General features: G+C 42.3%; 1 protein-coding gene across 3 annotated transcripts in view; it reads left to right on the forward strand.

Moving 5' to 3' along the window:
• LAMA4 (laminin subunit alpha 4) overlaps positions 1 to 15,679 on the forward strand; it is a 148,382-nt gene that overhangs the window by 56,788 nt on the left and 75,915 nt on the right. For 2 of the 3 annotated variants that reach the window (XM_018053050.1, XM_018053048.1), the window contains exons 6-8: positions 9,353 to 9,567; positions 11,560 to 11,655; positions 13,838 to 13,989. In XM_018053050.1, the coding sequence (XP_017908539.1) occupies positions 9,353 to 9,567; positions 11,560 to 11,655; positions 13,838 to 13,989 (463 nt within the window). The remainder of the gene's footprint in view (positions 1 to 9,352; positions 9,568 to 11,559; positions 11,656 to 13,837; positions 13,990 to 15,679) is intronic. The other variant, XM_018053049.1, reaches the window with a different exon arrangement.

A 15,679-nucleotide genomic window follows, 5' to 3' on the forward strand; every position in this document is an offset into this window, starting at 1 on the left:
CAGTGTCTGAGACTAAACTCAGTTTAGTCTGATAAGGATTGAGCAATATTACTGGCTAATGGGTGCTAGATGGCTCCTGAGAGGGGAATTAATAGTCTTAGAGTCCTGCTGACCGAACACACATTCCCCCAGAAGTGAAGTAATCTGGACCCCAAGGGCTCAGTTCTACACAGTCACACAGGGGTGTGGATAGGGTTCTGTCAGCAACAGCGGGGGGCCTGCCACAAGACAGCATGTACCCTCAGACATGGAGCTGTGGGTGATAAATCCCCCGGCACACATTGGAGGCTCCTGGAGCTTGGCATTAATCAGCAAGGCTCAGTGAGCTCTGCTGCTTAGCTGGACCTGGATTGATAGGATGGAGGAGAGATCACCAGTTTGGGAGGTGGAAGTAAAGTGCTGAGATGTAGCATCAGCCTGGCTGAGTCCATCTCTCAGCTTTGGATTCCTTTGTGATCCTCCTGGGTAAGTTATTTGGTCTCTATATGGCAATTTCCACGTCTCTAGAAAGGAAAAAAATGAAAAATACCCACCTCATAAGACTGCCGTGAGGAGTACTGTGAAGTTCTTAGTATGGCACCTGAGACTTAATAAATGCTCGATAGTAATTAACTGGTGGCGGCGTGCGTCATTGTGCCTATTGTCCTGTCTCCACCACTGGCATAATGTGTGCTTGGGACCAGTTGGCTTGTTTCCCTAAATCTCAGTTTCCTTAACTAGAAACAGTGCCTTTACTATGATTGTCTCTTGTGTCCTCTCTCAGCCTCATAACTACCCCTAGAGGTGCTCATATTTTATCATTTTGCAGGTGAACCAGGATTTGGAAAATTTGGGCTAAACATTTGTATTTTTCTCCCATTCTGCTTTTCCCAAATGTCTTCCTAAGAGTCTCCTATTTTAAACATTGATGATTAATGAGCTAGATGAACTTCTGATGTGGGGGAGAAAAATGTTTAATCTGCTGACAGTTCTCTTTGACAGGAGGCTACATCTACAGGGGCTGTTCTAAGGCCTTTCATCTGCTTTGGGGGAGGATCACTTAGAATAAATTTCTCCATATTTCCTGTCCATCCTTCCTCATACCCTGCTCTTTTAAAGAGAATGTACTGAGGTCTTTTGCATTAAAAATTGACCTGATAATCCAGGGAACTCTTCCTCAAAATATAACACGGAAACAGATTGTGATGGAGCGGGTAGGGATGTGATACAGGTACAATACGGTCTCTTGTCCTCAGTGAAGTCAAAGCTAGGGGAGGAGACAAACAGAAAAAAGGAAATGCTAAAGAGAAGGCTAGCAGAGGCTCTTCACAACTGTAGTGAAAGGAGAGATTTCCTTCCCATGGAGGGGCTGGGTCATCTCACAGGAGGTGGCCTCAACCGCTTGTGATTTCTTTGACTCTGAAACTGAGGGGAGGGGGGGGTCTCTGTTTTGAGTTTAATCATCAGATTGTTAAATTTTTCCAGTTAAACTTCATCTAATATGTTTTCAGTTAATTTATAAACTTCATCTAATATGTTTCAGTTAATTTGTAAACATCTTTTCAAAATATGTAGCTGGTTTGTATGGATATCTATCTCATTCGTCCAAACAAGAACACACTGGGTGTTTCTCCACTTAGAAATCATTTAATCAAAGGTGGTTTTCAAGTCTGACTTTGTGTATGTATCTCCTGGAAACCTTTGGATTCCCAGGCCTTGCCTAAACTCCTCTGTGCCCCACTGAAAAGAGACCTTTCAGGTAAGGCTGGGGGACCCATATTTTGACTCCCCATTGGGTTCTCACAGCAATCGTCTCACTGGCTTGTGAACTACTGCTGTTTCAACCTTTGATACCGCACCCACAGACTATAAAATAGTGTTTCCCAAACTGGGACACAAGAGCCACAGGTGTCCTTGGAAATATTTGTGGAGGTTCGTGGGTTCTCTGTGAGTTTTTTCTTAATTTTGTGTTTTATTTCAGTGATAGTCCTGAGGGGAAAAAAGCTCACTGAAACATGTTCTATATATTCTGTAGTACCGTGTTATAATAGAGGAGGATCTGTCTGCCTCAGAGCGAAGGAGAAAATAATGGCTGATGGTGTGTCAGTAAGACATTACAGACAGCTGGAGGCCCAAAGACATGACACTGAGGCAAACTGAGTCACCATACAGCAGAAGATAAGAAGAAGAGGTGCCAAGAATACCAGAAGAACTGTACAAAAACATCTTAATGACCCAGATAACTATGGTGGAGTGATCAGTCACCTAGAGCCAGACATCCTGGAATGCAAAGTCAAGTGGACTTTACGAAACCTCACTACGAACAAAGTGAGTGGAGGTAATGGAATTCCACTTGAGCTATTTCAAATCCTAAAAGATGATGCTGTGAAAGTGCTGCACTCAGTATGCCAGCAAATTTGGAAAACTTAGCAGTGGCCACAGGACTGGAAAAGGTCAGTTTTCATTCCAGTCCCCAAAGAAAGGCAATGCCAAAGAATGTTCAAACTACTGCACAATTTACACTCATCTCACATGCTAGCAAAGTAATACTTAAAATTCTCCAAGCCAGGCTTCAACAGTACATGAACCATGAATTTCCTGATGTTCAAGCTGGTTTTAGAAAAGGCAGAGGAACCAGCGATCAAATTGCCAAGATCCATTGGATCATAGAAAAAGCAAAAGAGTTCCAGAAAACATCTACTTCTTTATTGACTATGCCAAAGCCTTTGACTGTGTGGATCACAACAAACTGTGGAAAACTCTTCAAGAGATGGGAATACCAGACCACCTTACCTGCCTCCTGAGAAATCTGTATGTAGGTCAAGAAGCAACAGTTAGAGCTGGACATGGAACAATAGACTGGTTCCAAATCAGGAAAGGAATAAGTCAAGGCTATATATTATCACCATGCTTATTTAACTTGACTTCCCTGGTGGCTCAGATGGTAAAGTGTCTGTCTACAATGCGGGAGACCTGGGTTCGATCCCTGTGTCAGGAAGTTCCCTGGAGAAGGAAAAGGCAACACACTCCAGTACTCTTGCCTAGAAAATCCCATGGACGGAGGAGCCTGGTGTCCATGGGGTCGCAAAGAGTCGGACATGACTGAGTGACTTCACTTTTATTTAACTTATATGCAGAGTACATCATGCAAAATGCCAGGCTGGATGAAGTACAAGCTGGAATCCAGATTGCTGGGAGAAATATCAATAACCTCAGATAAACAGATGGCACAACCCTGATGGCAGAAAGCGAAAAACTAAAGAGCGGCTTGATGAAAGTGGAAGAGGAGAGTGAAAAAGTTGGCTTAAAACTCAACATTCAGAAAACTAAGATCACGGCATCAAGTCCCATCACTTCATGGCAAATAGATAGGGAAACAATGAAAACAGTGACAGACTTTATTTTGGGGAGCTCCAAAATCACTGCAGATGGTGCCTGCTGCCATGAAATTAAAATAGGCTTACTCCTTGGAAGAAAAGTTATGACCAACATAGACAGTGTATTAAAAAGCAGAGACATTACTTTGCCAACAGAGGTCCATATAGTCAAAACTATGGTTTTTCCAGTAGTCGTGTATGGATGTGAGAGTTGGACTATAAAGAAGGCTGAGCGCCAAAGAATTGATGCTTTTGAACGGTGGTGTTGGAAAAGACTCTTGAGAGTCCCTTGGACTGCAAAGAAATCAGTTCTAAATATTCATTGGAAGGAATGATGCTGAAGCTGAAACTCCAATACTCTGGCCACCTGATGTGAAGAACTGACTCATTGGAAAAGACCCTGATGGTAGGAACGATTGAAAGCAGGAGGAGAAGAGGACGACAGAGGACAAGATGGCTGGGTGGCATCACCGACTCGATGGACATGAGTTTGAGCAAGCTCCAGAAGTTGGTGATGGACAGGGAAGCCTGGAAAACTGCAGTCCATGGGGTCACAAAGAGTTGGACACGACTGGGCAACTGAGCTGAACTGAACTGAGCCCTCACATAGCACAGGGCAGGTCATGCATGCTGCAGTCCAACAGCCCTCTACCATGTCGCATTGCAAATGGCCATTCAGTTGCAACAACATCATCTGTTGCCTGAATGATGCTGTTAATTTGAATTTGATTCATTTTATAGTTTTGTTGTGTTTTATTTGAAAATTTATTCTGGTTTTTCAAGATATATAAGAGTCATAGAGATAAAGAGTTACTACTTAGTTTTCTGTTTGAAGTATTTAAGGATGATTTAAGTGAACACTGGAAGAGATAGTCTATATAAATGTTTTCCTTTTCACAAGGATGCATACAACATACATGTTTGCTCAACACTGGTCTAAAATAGGAAAGACATGAGCCTCTTTAGTACTGTGCAAAATAGCTCAAACATGCCAGTCTTCCCAGTAAGATCCAAGTTATTTAGCCTACTCTGGGCCCTGACTGTCTTTTCCCAAAGCCCTTTCTTACCTCATAATTTAAACTCCCCGTACTGGACCTGCTGCTCTTAACACCCACTGGGTCAGCTGTAGTGCTTACCACATATTGTTGCATTTAGATGACAATCATGGTGATAATGGTAAAAATAATCAGTAATATTTACTAGTGCTTACTGTATGCCAGATACTATTGTCAGCACTTTCTTTGCAGGCAATGAAACATTTAAACCTCAAAGAAAAATCCTATGAGATACCATTTTCATCCTTATTTATAGAGAGAGAAAGTGAGACACAGAGAGGTTTATCCACTTGTTCAAAGTCAAACAATTTTTAAAAATCTCTTTGAACTGTGAGCTTCTCAACAGTAGTGTCTTTATTTATGTATCTCTTCATTCTTCCCCCATTAAAGTATCTAGAATATTGTAGGCACTGAGTTACATTTGTTTCAGTAATGCTTCTTTAAAACTTTTTTACTAAAAAACGCCAGAACTTTTATTATTCCTTTAAAAAGACTCCATGCAGTGACAAGAGTCAGACATTTCTTGCACCATTTGACACCCTACTTCTCACCCCATGCCTGGAAAATCAAAGATCCAGAATTGAATAGAGGTTGCAAATGTAGGTTATCTTCTGAGGCAAATAATTATAAAATGAACAATCATATGGACAGGAATTTTGAGTCTCATTCTCGTTCAGAGTGACCTTCCCTCTGCTCCTAAGTAGTGCATTTTATTTAAAGATGGAGGGGCCTGAGACTCAGATCCTTGAGATTTAATCTAAGGTCACACAACCCTCATTGTTCAATGAAGAGTTTTCAGTTACTCAACATATATGATATCCATGCTCTAAGTAATCCATATTGTCTCTTGTGGCAGCTTTAACAGTGTACCTTCATCCATTCAGCTCTTTGAGGGACTGAGAGACATGCTGAAACCATATGAGGATTTATTAGGTGGCTCTTATTGCTTAAGGATCAGGAAAGAAGAATGGGGCAAATTAAAGTAGATTTAAGGGAATCTGAAAATCTAACAGGAAAGGCCAAACATAATATCATCAGAGACCATGATGAGGACAGTGACAATGATTTTGATAATGACCTTGAAGTTAGAAAAAAATAAGAGGAAGCTAACATTTATTGAGGATTATATTATGATTCAGGTTTCCGAGGTGGCGCAGTGGTAAAGAATCTGCCTGCCAGGGTGGGAGACTCAGGTTCGATCTGTGGGTTGGGAAGATCCCCTAGGGTATGAAATGTATTCTTGCTGGGAATATCCCATGGACAGAGGAGCCTGGAGGGCTATAACCCATGGGCTCGCAGAGTCAGACACAACTAAACACGCACCATATTATGATTTGGTGATTTAGTCTGATCCTTTATGCAGGCATCATGTTTTACAAACTTAAGCTGTCAGACCTGTTATCTGTACAAGATTCTTCTTATAAGCCCTACTCTTGCCTGCTCCATTTCTGGATTCTTGCCCTGTGACATGGAATGGGTTACTTATATTCCCCTAGCTTTAGTTCCCAGTCTTTGGTAGGGAAGTGGAGAGCATTTATCTGGCACCTACTATGTAACAGATACTTTTTATCTTTGTTTAATTTAACCCAAATGACTACAGAGCCATGTCCTCCTCAGAAAAGCTTCTGTGCCACCTGGGCTGGGAATTTTGGTATCTTTGATAAAGGCATTCAGTGAGGGCTAGAATGTAGCCCTGGGAAGAGAAACAAAGGAGAAAGAGCAGAGGACAGGGAAAACACTACAAAAACTCCCCAAATAATAGTTTTTCGTCAAGAATTTTTTTTTTTACCAAAATGTTTTTTCCAAAAAGCCTATCTTTTTTTCCCCCCATTTTGCCAAATGATATGATCACTGACTGAAATAACAAAGTTCATATGTCACTGTTTTTTCATTTGCATTGTATATTTATCAGCTCTATTTTCTCTGAGTGAATCAAGTCATTAGTATCACTAGAAATGAAATTACGGAAGCAAATAAAAGTGCACCAGTCCTGGGTACCTGGACTCCTGTGTTGACTTTGAATCCAATTCCTGGTCCTTTTGTATCCTTTGTAATTTACTCTTTGAGGGCAGGAATTAGGCATATTAATAGATGGCATTTGATTACTCACCTGTTATATCATTAATGGCTTAATTAGTTGACTCATTAATGCCATACTTGTGGAGTGGAAAGAGTATAAACTTGGGAGTCCCACTCGATGCTTGAGCCATGTAGTGGTGAACCAGTCATCCAGCTTCTTCATCGTCTGGTTTCCTCATCTATAAACTTGGAGTCAGAGAGGGCTTAGTACAAAACCTTTGCGTTCTCAGGCTATAACATCTGTAGGGTTGAAGTTGGGACTGTGACTTCAGAGTTGCCTTTGAGACTGCCACCAAAAGATGTTCTTGAAATTCAAAGTAACTCAAAGTAGGTCTCTACTGTGGTTGAGATTCTGACTTAGAGAAGAGAGAGTTTGGTTTTTTTCTTGTATGAAACCAGGAGACCGCCTATGGAGATCAAAAACAGTGGAATCAAACAGAGGAAAGAAAGTAACTGGCATCTGGCTTCTGTGAGCGTGGACAAGTCCGTTCACTCCCGGGCCTCGGGCTCCCAGTTGCACACTGAGGAGGCAGATCCGCATCCCATTTTAGTGAGCCTAAGAATCCTAGTATTCTGTTTGGTGGATTGCAGCCCAGGATAGTAATTCAGTCCAACTGTGAGTTCCACAGAGGAATGATGCTTGCTAACTTGGGGACCAGAGGGCCTGTAAACTAGAGGTACAGAGACATAAGTATGAATAACAAAATGTATCAAACATTTCCTCTTGGTGGGTTGCGTGGCACTTGACATTCATGCTTATCTTCTTCATGGTCCTCGGTATCTAGAGTTTGTATAATTATGCCTAATTCCTTTCCTGTTCTTTCAGTGCATAGGCTGTGTGTTTTTCCTCTTCCTGTCTCTCCATGCCTTACACAAATAGACATGAATTGCCCTTCTGTTGGTTGAATTCACTCATTCATGTAAAGCAGCAGCAGTGTGATCCAGGGTGGAGTGAAGAAAAGAACATCAGGGTTAGAGGGTCTGGGTCATATGCTGTCACTTCCTGGCTGTGCGAGACTGGGAAATCAAACTAGCCTCTCAACCTCAGAACGCCAGGCCTGGGTGCCCTCCCTCCTGGGTGTCTGTGGTAATTAAATAAACTTACCTAGTCGAAGCCAGGAGATGCAATGCAAGTGACTGAACATACACCATCATTATGATTACATCAAAAACTGAGACAGGAATAAAGCCTGGGAAAACATACGCAAAATGTTGGACAGTGATTTTGTTAAGGTCTTGGGATTAAAGGGGTGATCTTTTTTTTTAGTTTCTCTGTTTTTCAAATGTTCTGAATCATAATTCTTTTGCTTTAAATGGTGGCCTTTAAAAATGTGGTGTCTTATTATTACTGGCTGGGTCTTATTGGTTTCCTTGGAAAGTCTTGCTTTCCACTCCCAAGGCCAAGGCTCCACCCGAGGCCTTCCCCACCCAATCCCGGTCTCCTGTTCCAGCCCACGGTCCATCCTGAGCTCTTACGCCAACACTGGCTTCACTCACCATTGCTCTTATCACACATGAAAACCTTCACTGGCTCTCTTCCTTTTTCTCTGTCTTCAAAACTGACTCCTGTGCCCAACCTTCAGTCCCAGGATGGTGCAGCTGCACATTCTTTCCAGCCACTCCCAAAGCTGCTTCGGCCCACCTTAGCCAGTCATCAGCACCAATTTAGGGGACAATAGCCAGCCAGAAAATGTGTATATTGGCTCAAACAGTATTCTTACAAAGTTTGAAGCAACCTTTAAAAACTAAGATTTCACATACAAATCCAAATTTCAACATTTCCTTTAAAAACGGTAAGATTTACCGGACAGATCATTCCCTCACAGGTACATTGTGGAAACAGTTGATAGGAGCTGAGGAGCGCCTGCCCCCTCAGATGAGGCCTGTGGTCCCATCACGCTCAGCAGGGCTTCTGCTGGCCTACAGGTTACCTTTTGGAAACAGTAAAGAAAGGTATTTTTCCTCTGGGTAGAGGCAGCCCCACCCAGAGTGCACAACTTGGCAAAGCCAGCAAAGGCTGGAAAGATATCAGTCTCTGCTCTCCAACTGGGCTGGATTCTCTTCATTAAGGGCCAGCTGGCATGACCATAGGCATCAGCTCTGCCCCCACAACAAATGCAGCTAGGTATCTGGTCTCTGTAGGCTTATATATCTAAAACCTACAGAGTAATGGCCATCTGGCTCCAACTCCACTTATCTGTGGGACTCCCTCAGCTCTGCCCTCTGCTTCATCTCCACACTGTCTTCTTTCAGTCACAGGATGGCTGCCAGAGCCAGTCATGCTGCCTGCCTCTTTATTCACCTGTGGATGGAGAGAATGCCGTCACAAAGCCCTCAAACTGCCCGAGCTCCACTCCAGTTGAATCACTCCTGTGCCAAACCATTTTGACTGGGACAGTGCCAGGCACTGATTGGCTCAGATTTAGTATCAGAACAATCACTCTGGCAAGGTGGAATATATGCCAGTGATTCTCAGTAAAGGTATTATTAAAATTTTGTCCAGAACAATTCTTAGCTGTGCCCTAGTGGCAAATCTCATGCCACATTTAGCGTATCTAGTACCACCATCCTATGGCAGCAGTGCATCCCAGTCATTGGGGTGTGACCACAAATGCCCACAAACTGGTTATAGCCAGACACTCCTGCACCTGAAGGTCTTGCTGAACTGACCGGGCTGGAACACAGTGGAGAAGGGTAGTTCCTTAGAAAACAAAGTCCAGTTCTATAGGAAGGTGGGAGAGGGGGGATTAATTCTGGGAGAACAGTCCAAAGAGATTCATTATACTTTCTTCTAGGTAGGAAAGAAGACAAAAAGGAAGAAAACTATGGATGCTCAATTTTTAACATGTGATTCCCCTTCAGGTGTGCTCCTGGTTACTATGGAAACCCCTTGCTGATCGGAAGCACTTGTAAGAAATGTGACTGCAGTGGGAATTCAGATCCTAACCTGATCTTTGAAGATTGTGATGAGGTCACTGGCCAGTGTAGGAATTGCTTACGCAACACCACTGGATTCAAGTGTGAACGGTGCGCACCTGGGTACTATGGAGATGCGAGGAGAGCCAAGAACTGTGCAGGTACAGTGCTGGACACACGACTGCAGCCACCCGACGGGCGCACGTGTGATAGGAGCAGGCCAAGTGGATTTCTCTTGGGGACATACTGCAGTTACCCCCTTGACACTTTTCCAGGGTAATATGAAGGCTCAAGGTATGCATCCCACATTCATAGGGGTAGATATTTTTGTCACGACTAGTGTATCTTAGCTCATGGGTAGAATGGACCATGAGACACTTAACTCCAGTGACCTTTTGTCTTATCATCTATATGTCCTTCCAGTTTTGACCAAAGAAATAAATCAGACTTCTGCAGATAACCTATCATTGACCAGAGGACTGAATGAAATCTTGCGTGGTTCACATCAGTTTTCTTATTCTGCAAACTATGTCTGTCTTTGTAGTTATATTTGGTAAAAATTAGCATTTCAGTGAAATAGATTAGCAAATCCAGAAGTAGTTTCCTCCCCCTATTTCTTCAAATTATCAGAGAAAATATTTCAGGGATAGTATCTTCCTGGTTAGACTTCAGTTAGACTGAAAAGTACCAATTTTATTTGGGATTTCTCCAATCCATTTACCTCAGAGAGTGAAGCTCTTCAGAAGTAAAGTTAAATTGCCTTCCTGCAGGATTAAAGGGAGGCTGAGACTGAGTATTCCTCCTTTTATGTGCCTTTGAGATGAAGAAGACTGAGGAAGGGGTATTGTGCTCTTGTGGCTTGCTTCAGTTGGAGATACTCTCACTGAAACAGGTTTCCACTTGAAGAGATTTTTAAGAAGTGAAGAGTTTGAAATTGAGAAGAAAACAAATATGGTCTGCAAAAGTCACAGAAAAGTAACCATGCCTCCAGGAAAGCTGTGTGCATAGAAGCATAACCCCGAGAATAACAGAGGGAGGAGAGGAGCACTGTGACCAGTCAGACTAGAGAGAAGTGGGCATCAGAAAGAGGGTTGGCAAAGCCAAAGACTTAAACATTGACATCCTGATTCTCAAAATATTAACTAAACTCATGTTTAAATGACATGATTGCAGATCACTCTTAGAAAAGAAGCTAATGTTGGAAGCAATAATGCATGACCTTGCTGAAGTGTTTCATAAATCTGTATTTTGTGGAACATTTTAACAGCCAAAATGTAATAAATGTATGTTATCCTTGAAGCCAATTTTTTATGATTATTCTGTAAAGACAGTTAAGAGGTGGGAGGAAGTTCACAATTCTATTCCAGCTTACTGCTAGCCTACATAACTGAAGAAATCCTTTATAAATATTAAAAATTAATATCCACTCCAAAATGCACTGGAAAATGAACAGTCTGGTGAGACTGAGGTTTTGTTTTTGTTTTTTCCCCAAAAAGCATTCTTAAAAATCATCAGTAGATTAATAATGGGTTCTCAAGTCTTCTAAACTCATGTAAATATGGTCCTAATTCTTTTCACAACATTGTTCTCAGCTGTCCCACTGGTAGCTATCATTGGGAGGTTTGGAGTCAGTCTTGCCAAGGGTCAAGCCCTGTAGGAGCCAAGAATCGCTCTTGGGTCCCCTCACTCCTAGTGGGCGGCTCCTCGCTCACACCTGGCAGTAATCAAACCTAGACTTATATTAAACTGGAGAATCTGACTGCGATAAAAGGATGACTTGGATTCCAGCTGAATGATGGACTCTGTGATCATTTTGTACCTTCCTTGAAAAACTGACCCGGATCTCTTTGGACTGAAGCAGTTACAAAGTCATGTCAGAATTTCAAAAAGTTGGGACGGGAACCCTAGAATATTGAGATTTATCTACTTTTGGCCCAGGGTCACCTTTGAAAGTCTCACCAAGCTGGGGCTTAATTGGGTAAGAGGAGTAATCCCTAAATCATGTATTCCTCATGATCTTAAGAAAGAATATAAATTAATCCCCACTGAAGAATTATATACTGATAGCAAGTATTTCTGAAAACCGCAAAACACTGTGATATTTTAGGCATTAAGAAAATGAATCCCTAATCTCTTGTTTTTGTTTCCCACAGCGTGCAATTGTGGGGGAGGCCCATGTGACAGTGTAACCGGAGAGTGCTTGGAAGAAGGTTTTGAGCCCCCTACAGGCACGGACTGCCCAACCATAAGTAAAAATAACAGTACATGATTGACTAACCCCACTTTCTCTAATGTGCTGCAGGTGTAGGATTAAGAAGAGCTATGCAATCCCACCCTCTCTAGAAACTGTCTGAGTCCTACTGTTGGCTTTAACCCTGTCTGTGCCTCGACCAAATGGACCCTGAGCAAAAGACATTCATTCCACTTGATTCCAATTGGCAAATAGCAAGTTGCATTTAAACAGCTCTATATTAGAAAAATTACTTTTGTCAAGTCTTTAAGTTCAACATCTTACTTAGTAGGTAAAGTTGGAAATATAGTTCCCAATGACTGAGTTCATTTTAGGTCCTTTTTCTATATTATCTTTTCAGGTCCTCAGATAATGTAATCCATAGACAATGCTTTACAACATTTGGTAAACTCATATACCCAGAGATTTAAGTGCTTTTCCCCAGATCACTCCAAATCTGAAGTGGCACCAGTAATATAATATTCAGTCCTTATGAAAAGGAGCAGCCTTCTCTCTTTCCTGTCTCTCCTGTCATTCAAATCATGAAAGTGAAAATGGATGTTGCTCAGTCGTGTCCAACTGTTTGGGATCCCGTGGATTATACTGTCCATGGAATTCTCCAGACCAGAATACTGGAGTAGGTAGTCTTTCCCTTCTCCAGGGGATCTTCCCAGCCCAGGGATCGAACCCAGGTCTCCCACGTTGCAGATGGATTCTTTACCAGCTGAGCCACAGGGGAAGCCAAAAATACTGGAGAGAGTAGCCTATCCCTTCTCCAGGGGGTCTTCCCGACCCAGGAATTGAACCAGGGTCTCCTGCATTGCAGGCGGATTCTTTTCCCACTGAGCTATCAGGGAAGCCCAATTCAAATCATGAGTAGGCCTAATAGTCTACCTGCTGAAACATTTCCAAACAAACGCCCAGAGCCAGTCTTAATGACTTCTCAAGCATCCTTTAAGCCAGTAGCCTAGAAAAGTCCATGATTGATTTTTAGAAGGATTTAAGGAAAGTTTTGCCTTAGAAAGCCTTCTATCAAGAAAGTAACTAATATTTGGCTTTCAGTAGAGTGTTTTAAAGACTACTTTAATATTAGATATCCCTTCCCCCAAACAAAAACATCTTGGCCTCTCAGTCCCTCTGGGCACAAGAGATTAATATCACGATGAATCCCATATTAGAAGGTGACATAGGATGGAAGGCGCAGGCTGGGCAAAGTTTGCGTACTGACAGCATCGGTGATCCTCTATGCACAGTCGCTTTAAGGACATCAAGGTGCCTGCTTGGCCTCTATGTGTCTCCTCCACCAGCCTGATGTACTGGCTGGGGAGTTTCCTTAGAGAGAGCATATGAGGAAGACTGCATTAAACTTCAAGTAACAAATTAACATATTAACAACCATTAACCCTTTAGTCTTCATTTACCAGTTCTCTAGAAGAGAGTACGTCTGGAGGAAAGAGGTTGGAAACAGAAAAATTTCAAAGAGTGTCCTTAGTGTGTCCCAGGAGGGCATTGGATTGTGGGGGTGATGACAGTGGTCAGAGGGACTCAAATGTGAAATGCAGAAAGGCGCGAGAAACCGCCACCCTCCTCACCACATGTGCAGGGTCATCAGCTGTCAGAGAGTAATATTAGCAAACAGTGAGGTCCTGCCGACCTGTTCAGACAGGAGGTCAGGCCATGGGGAGGCACCGGGCCATCCATGGAGTGAGGAGAAAGCACTGGAATCTGAACAGTCAGTAAGGAAAGCTGCTGGGAGAGGAGAAATGGCAGGCGAGTTCCATCTTCACTGGCCAGCACCAAGCGGAAACCCACAGCCTGATGTGGAGGGCATCCTTCCAGACAGCTTTCCCCTAACCAGAGAAAAATGGGGAGAAGGTTCTTTTCAGCCACCCATCGTCTCAGATGCCTTGCCCTTTGTGCTTCCTTTCCTCCTCAGCTCAGCCATTAGCGTTCATGGTAACCTGCTTTTCAGTGGCATGTTTTTTTTTAATGTTTTAAGCAGGGATAGTGCCCAATGTACACTTTGGTCATCTGAGGCTCTCTGAGTATAAGGACTAGTTCCATGGTCCAGAATAGCTCCTCAGGAAACAAAAATACGAATAGTATTAACCAAGGAAGGGCATATAATGACCAACTTAGAGCAGCATGCTTCCCAGCTGACCTTTGATTTTGAGGAAATGACATGCCCGTTGTACCACCAGGCTGCGATAAATGCATCTGGGATCTGACTGATGACCTTCGGTTAGCAGCGCTCTCAATTGAAGAAAGCAAATCTGGCCTGTTGAGTGTGTCATCTGGTGCTGCAGCTCATAGGCATGTGAACGAAATCAACTCCACCATCTACCTCCTCAAAGTATGCAGGAATGGTGTACTTTCCGTGTATTTTCACTCTGGTTTCACAGGGTCACTCCTAGTACCTCCTACCCTTTTCTTATCTGAGTCCACTAGTTATATTACAGATTGCTAGTCCTTGGAAATTATGAAAAGTTGATTATAGTCATGCGCTCCATCCTAAACCAGGAGCTGTCATCTATGAAAAAGGTTAATGGAAAATGAGATGCCTGAAAAACTAGTATCTATGTACAAAGCTATTGATAGAGGAGAAACACTTATTTTCTTAAGCTGTACATTGGTTACTTAAGTCAACATAACAAACATACTATTACCTTAGCTTCAGTTTGCTATGTTTTCATGGGTTTCTCTGAAAACTAATACATACACTGTTCTCTCTTTTTCCTTTCTTTCCTCCCTCTTTCTTCTGCCCTTGCCATTCCATCTCACTGACACACATTTTTTCTCATTTTTCCGTACTCAAACACACACTCAGACACACAAGCATGCTCATATGCTCTGTTTCTCTTCCTTGATCTAGTGGTTAAATCTGATAAGCAAGTTAAAGGCAGACAGTAGTCAAAAACTGTAACAGTGCTTATCTATCTAAGCTTTAAGAGGTGTTTTTTCCCTCTCTAAATTATAGGCTTCTGTCACAACCAACAGATACTTTTTAAAACAATGATAATCAGCTGAAAGGTTAATAGAACTAATGCCAGTATACTTTTTTATTTTGTTAGTCAAATTAACGTAGTGGTTAAGAGCATAAATTTTGACACCAGAATGCTTAGATTCAAATCCCAGCTCTGACACTTACTAGCTTTGCGACCTTGAATAAATTATTTAACCTTTTTAGTTTTCATTCCCCTCATCTGAAATTGAGGATAATTATTACACCTATCTCGTGGGTTGTTGAGAGAATTCAGTGAGTTGTTATATAGAGAGCAGTCAGAATAGAATCTAACATAGAAAGTGCTCAGTTCTCTGCTTTTAGGAGGTACAAATAATATCCACAGCAATTGCCCAAATCGGCAAAGTGTAGAGCAAAATAAAAATCACAAAGTTGTAAAGCTGGATGAAGTCTTAGTAAGCACTCTATTCCCAGTTGAGGAATTGTTTTTTGTCCAAACTCATCTATTTGGACACATGAAGGCAGTAATTCTCAGAGGAGTCACCCAGACTCAGTCCCCCTGATACTGCTTGAATCCTCTTTCCCCAAAAGGACAGCTTCAAGGTAGAACTAGTTATTATATCAGATATAATAGTTTTGTAGCTGATAGGAAGTCAGTGCCCAGATTGAAGGACTTACTCCAAATTTAAGGAAAGCTACACCTGGTGCAAACTCCTCAAAAATGGAAATGAAAAGGGCAAATTGTCTGAAATAAAAATAATTGTTCTCCTTACATTAGAAAGAGGAAACTTAATTTCTAGAACTCAACTTTCATTGATCAAGGTGGGTTATCGTTTCCTCGAAGACCTGCCGGAATTGAAATTTTAAAGCTCAGACATGCAAAGCCACCGCCCGTCTCTATTGAGCCGTTTTGCAAATTTGCAAAAGGTACCCTTTCCTCAGAACCAGCACAGCCCACACCAGATTCTCCAGCCTGCTGAGGGGGGCTCACAGAATTTCTGTCACCAGAGCTCTCAGTCTCCTCATGCAGACCTCAAATTTCATACCAGCTTGCAGTAGCCTGTGGACCCCACTATTTTGA

Source organism: Capra hircus, chromosome 9 (assembly GCF_001704415.2).
Source record: "Capra hircus breed San Clemente chromosome 9, ASM170441v1, whole genome shotgun sequence".
In the NCBI taxonomy this organism is placed as follows: Eukaryota; Metazoa; Chordata; class Mammalia; order Artiodactyla; family Bovidae; genus Capra; species Capra hircus.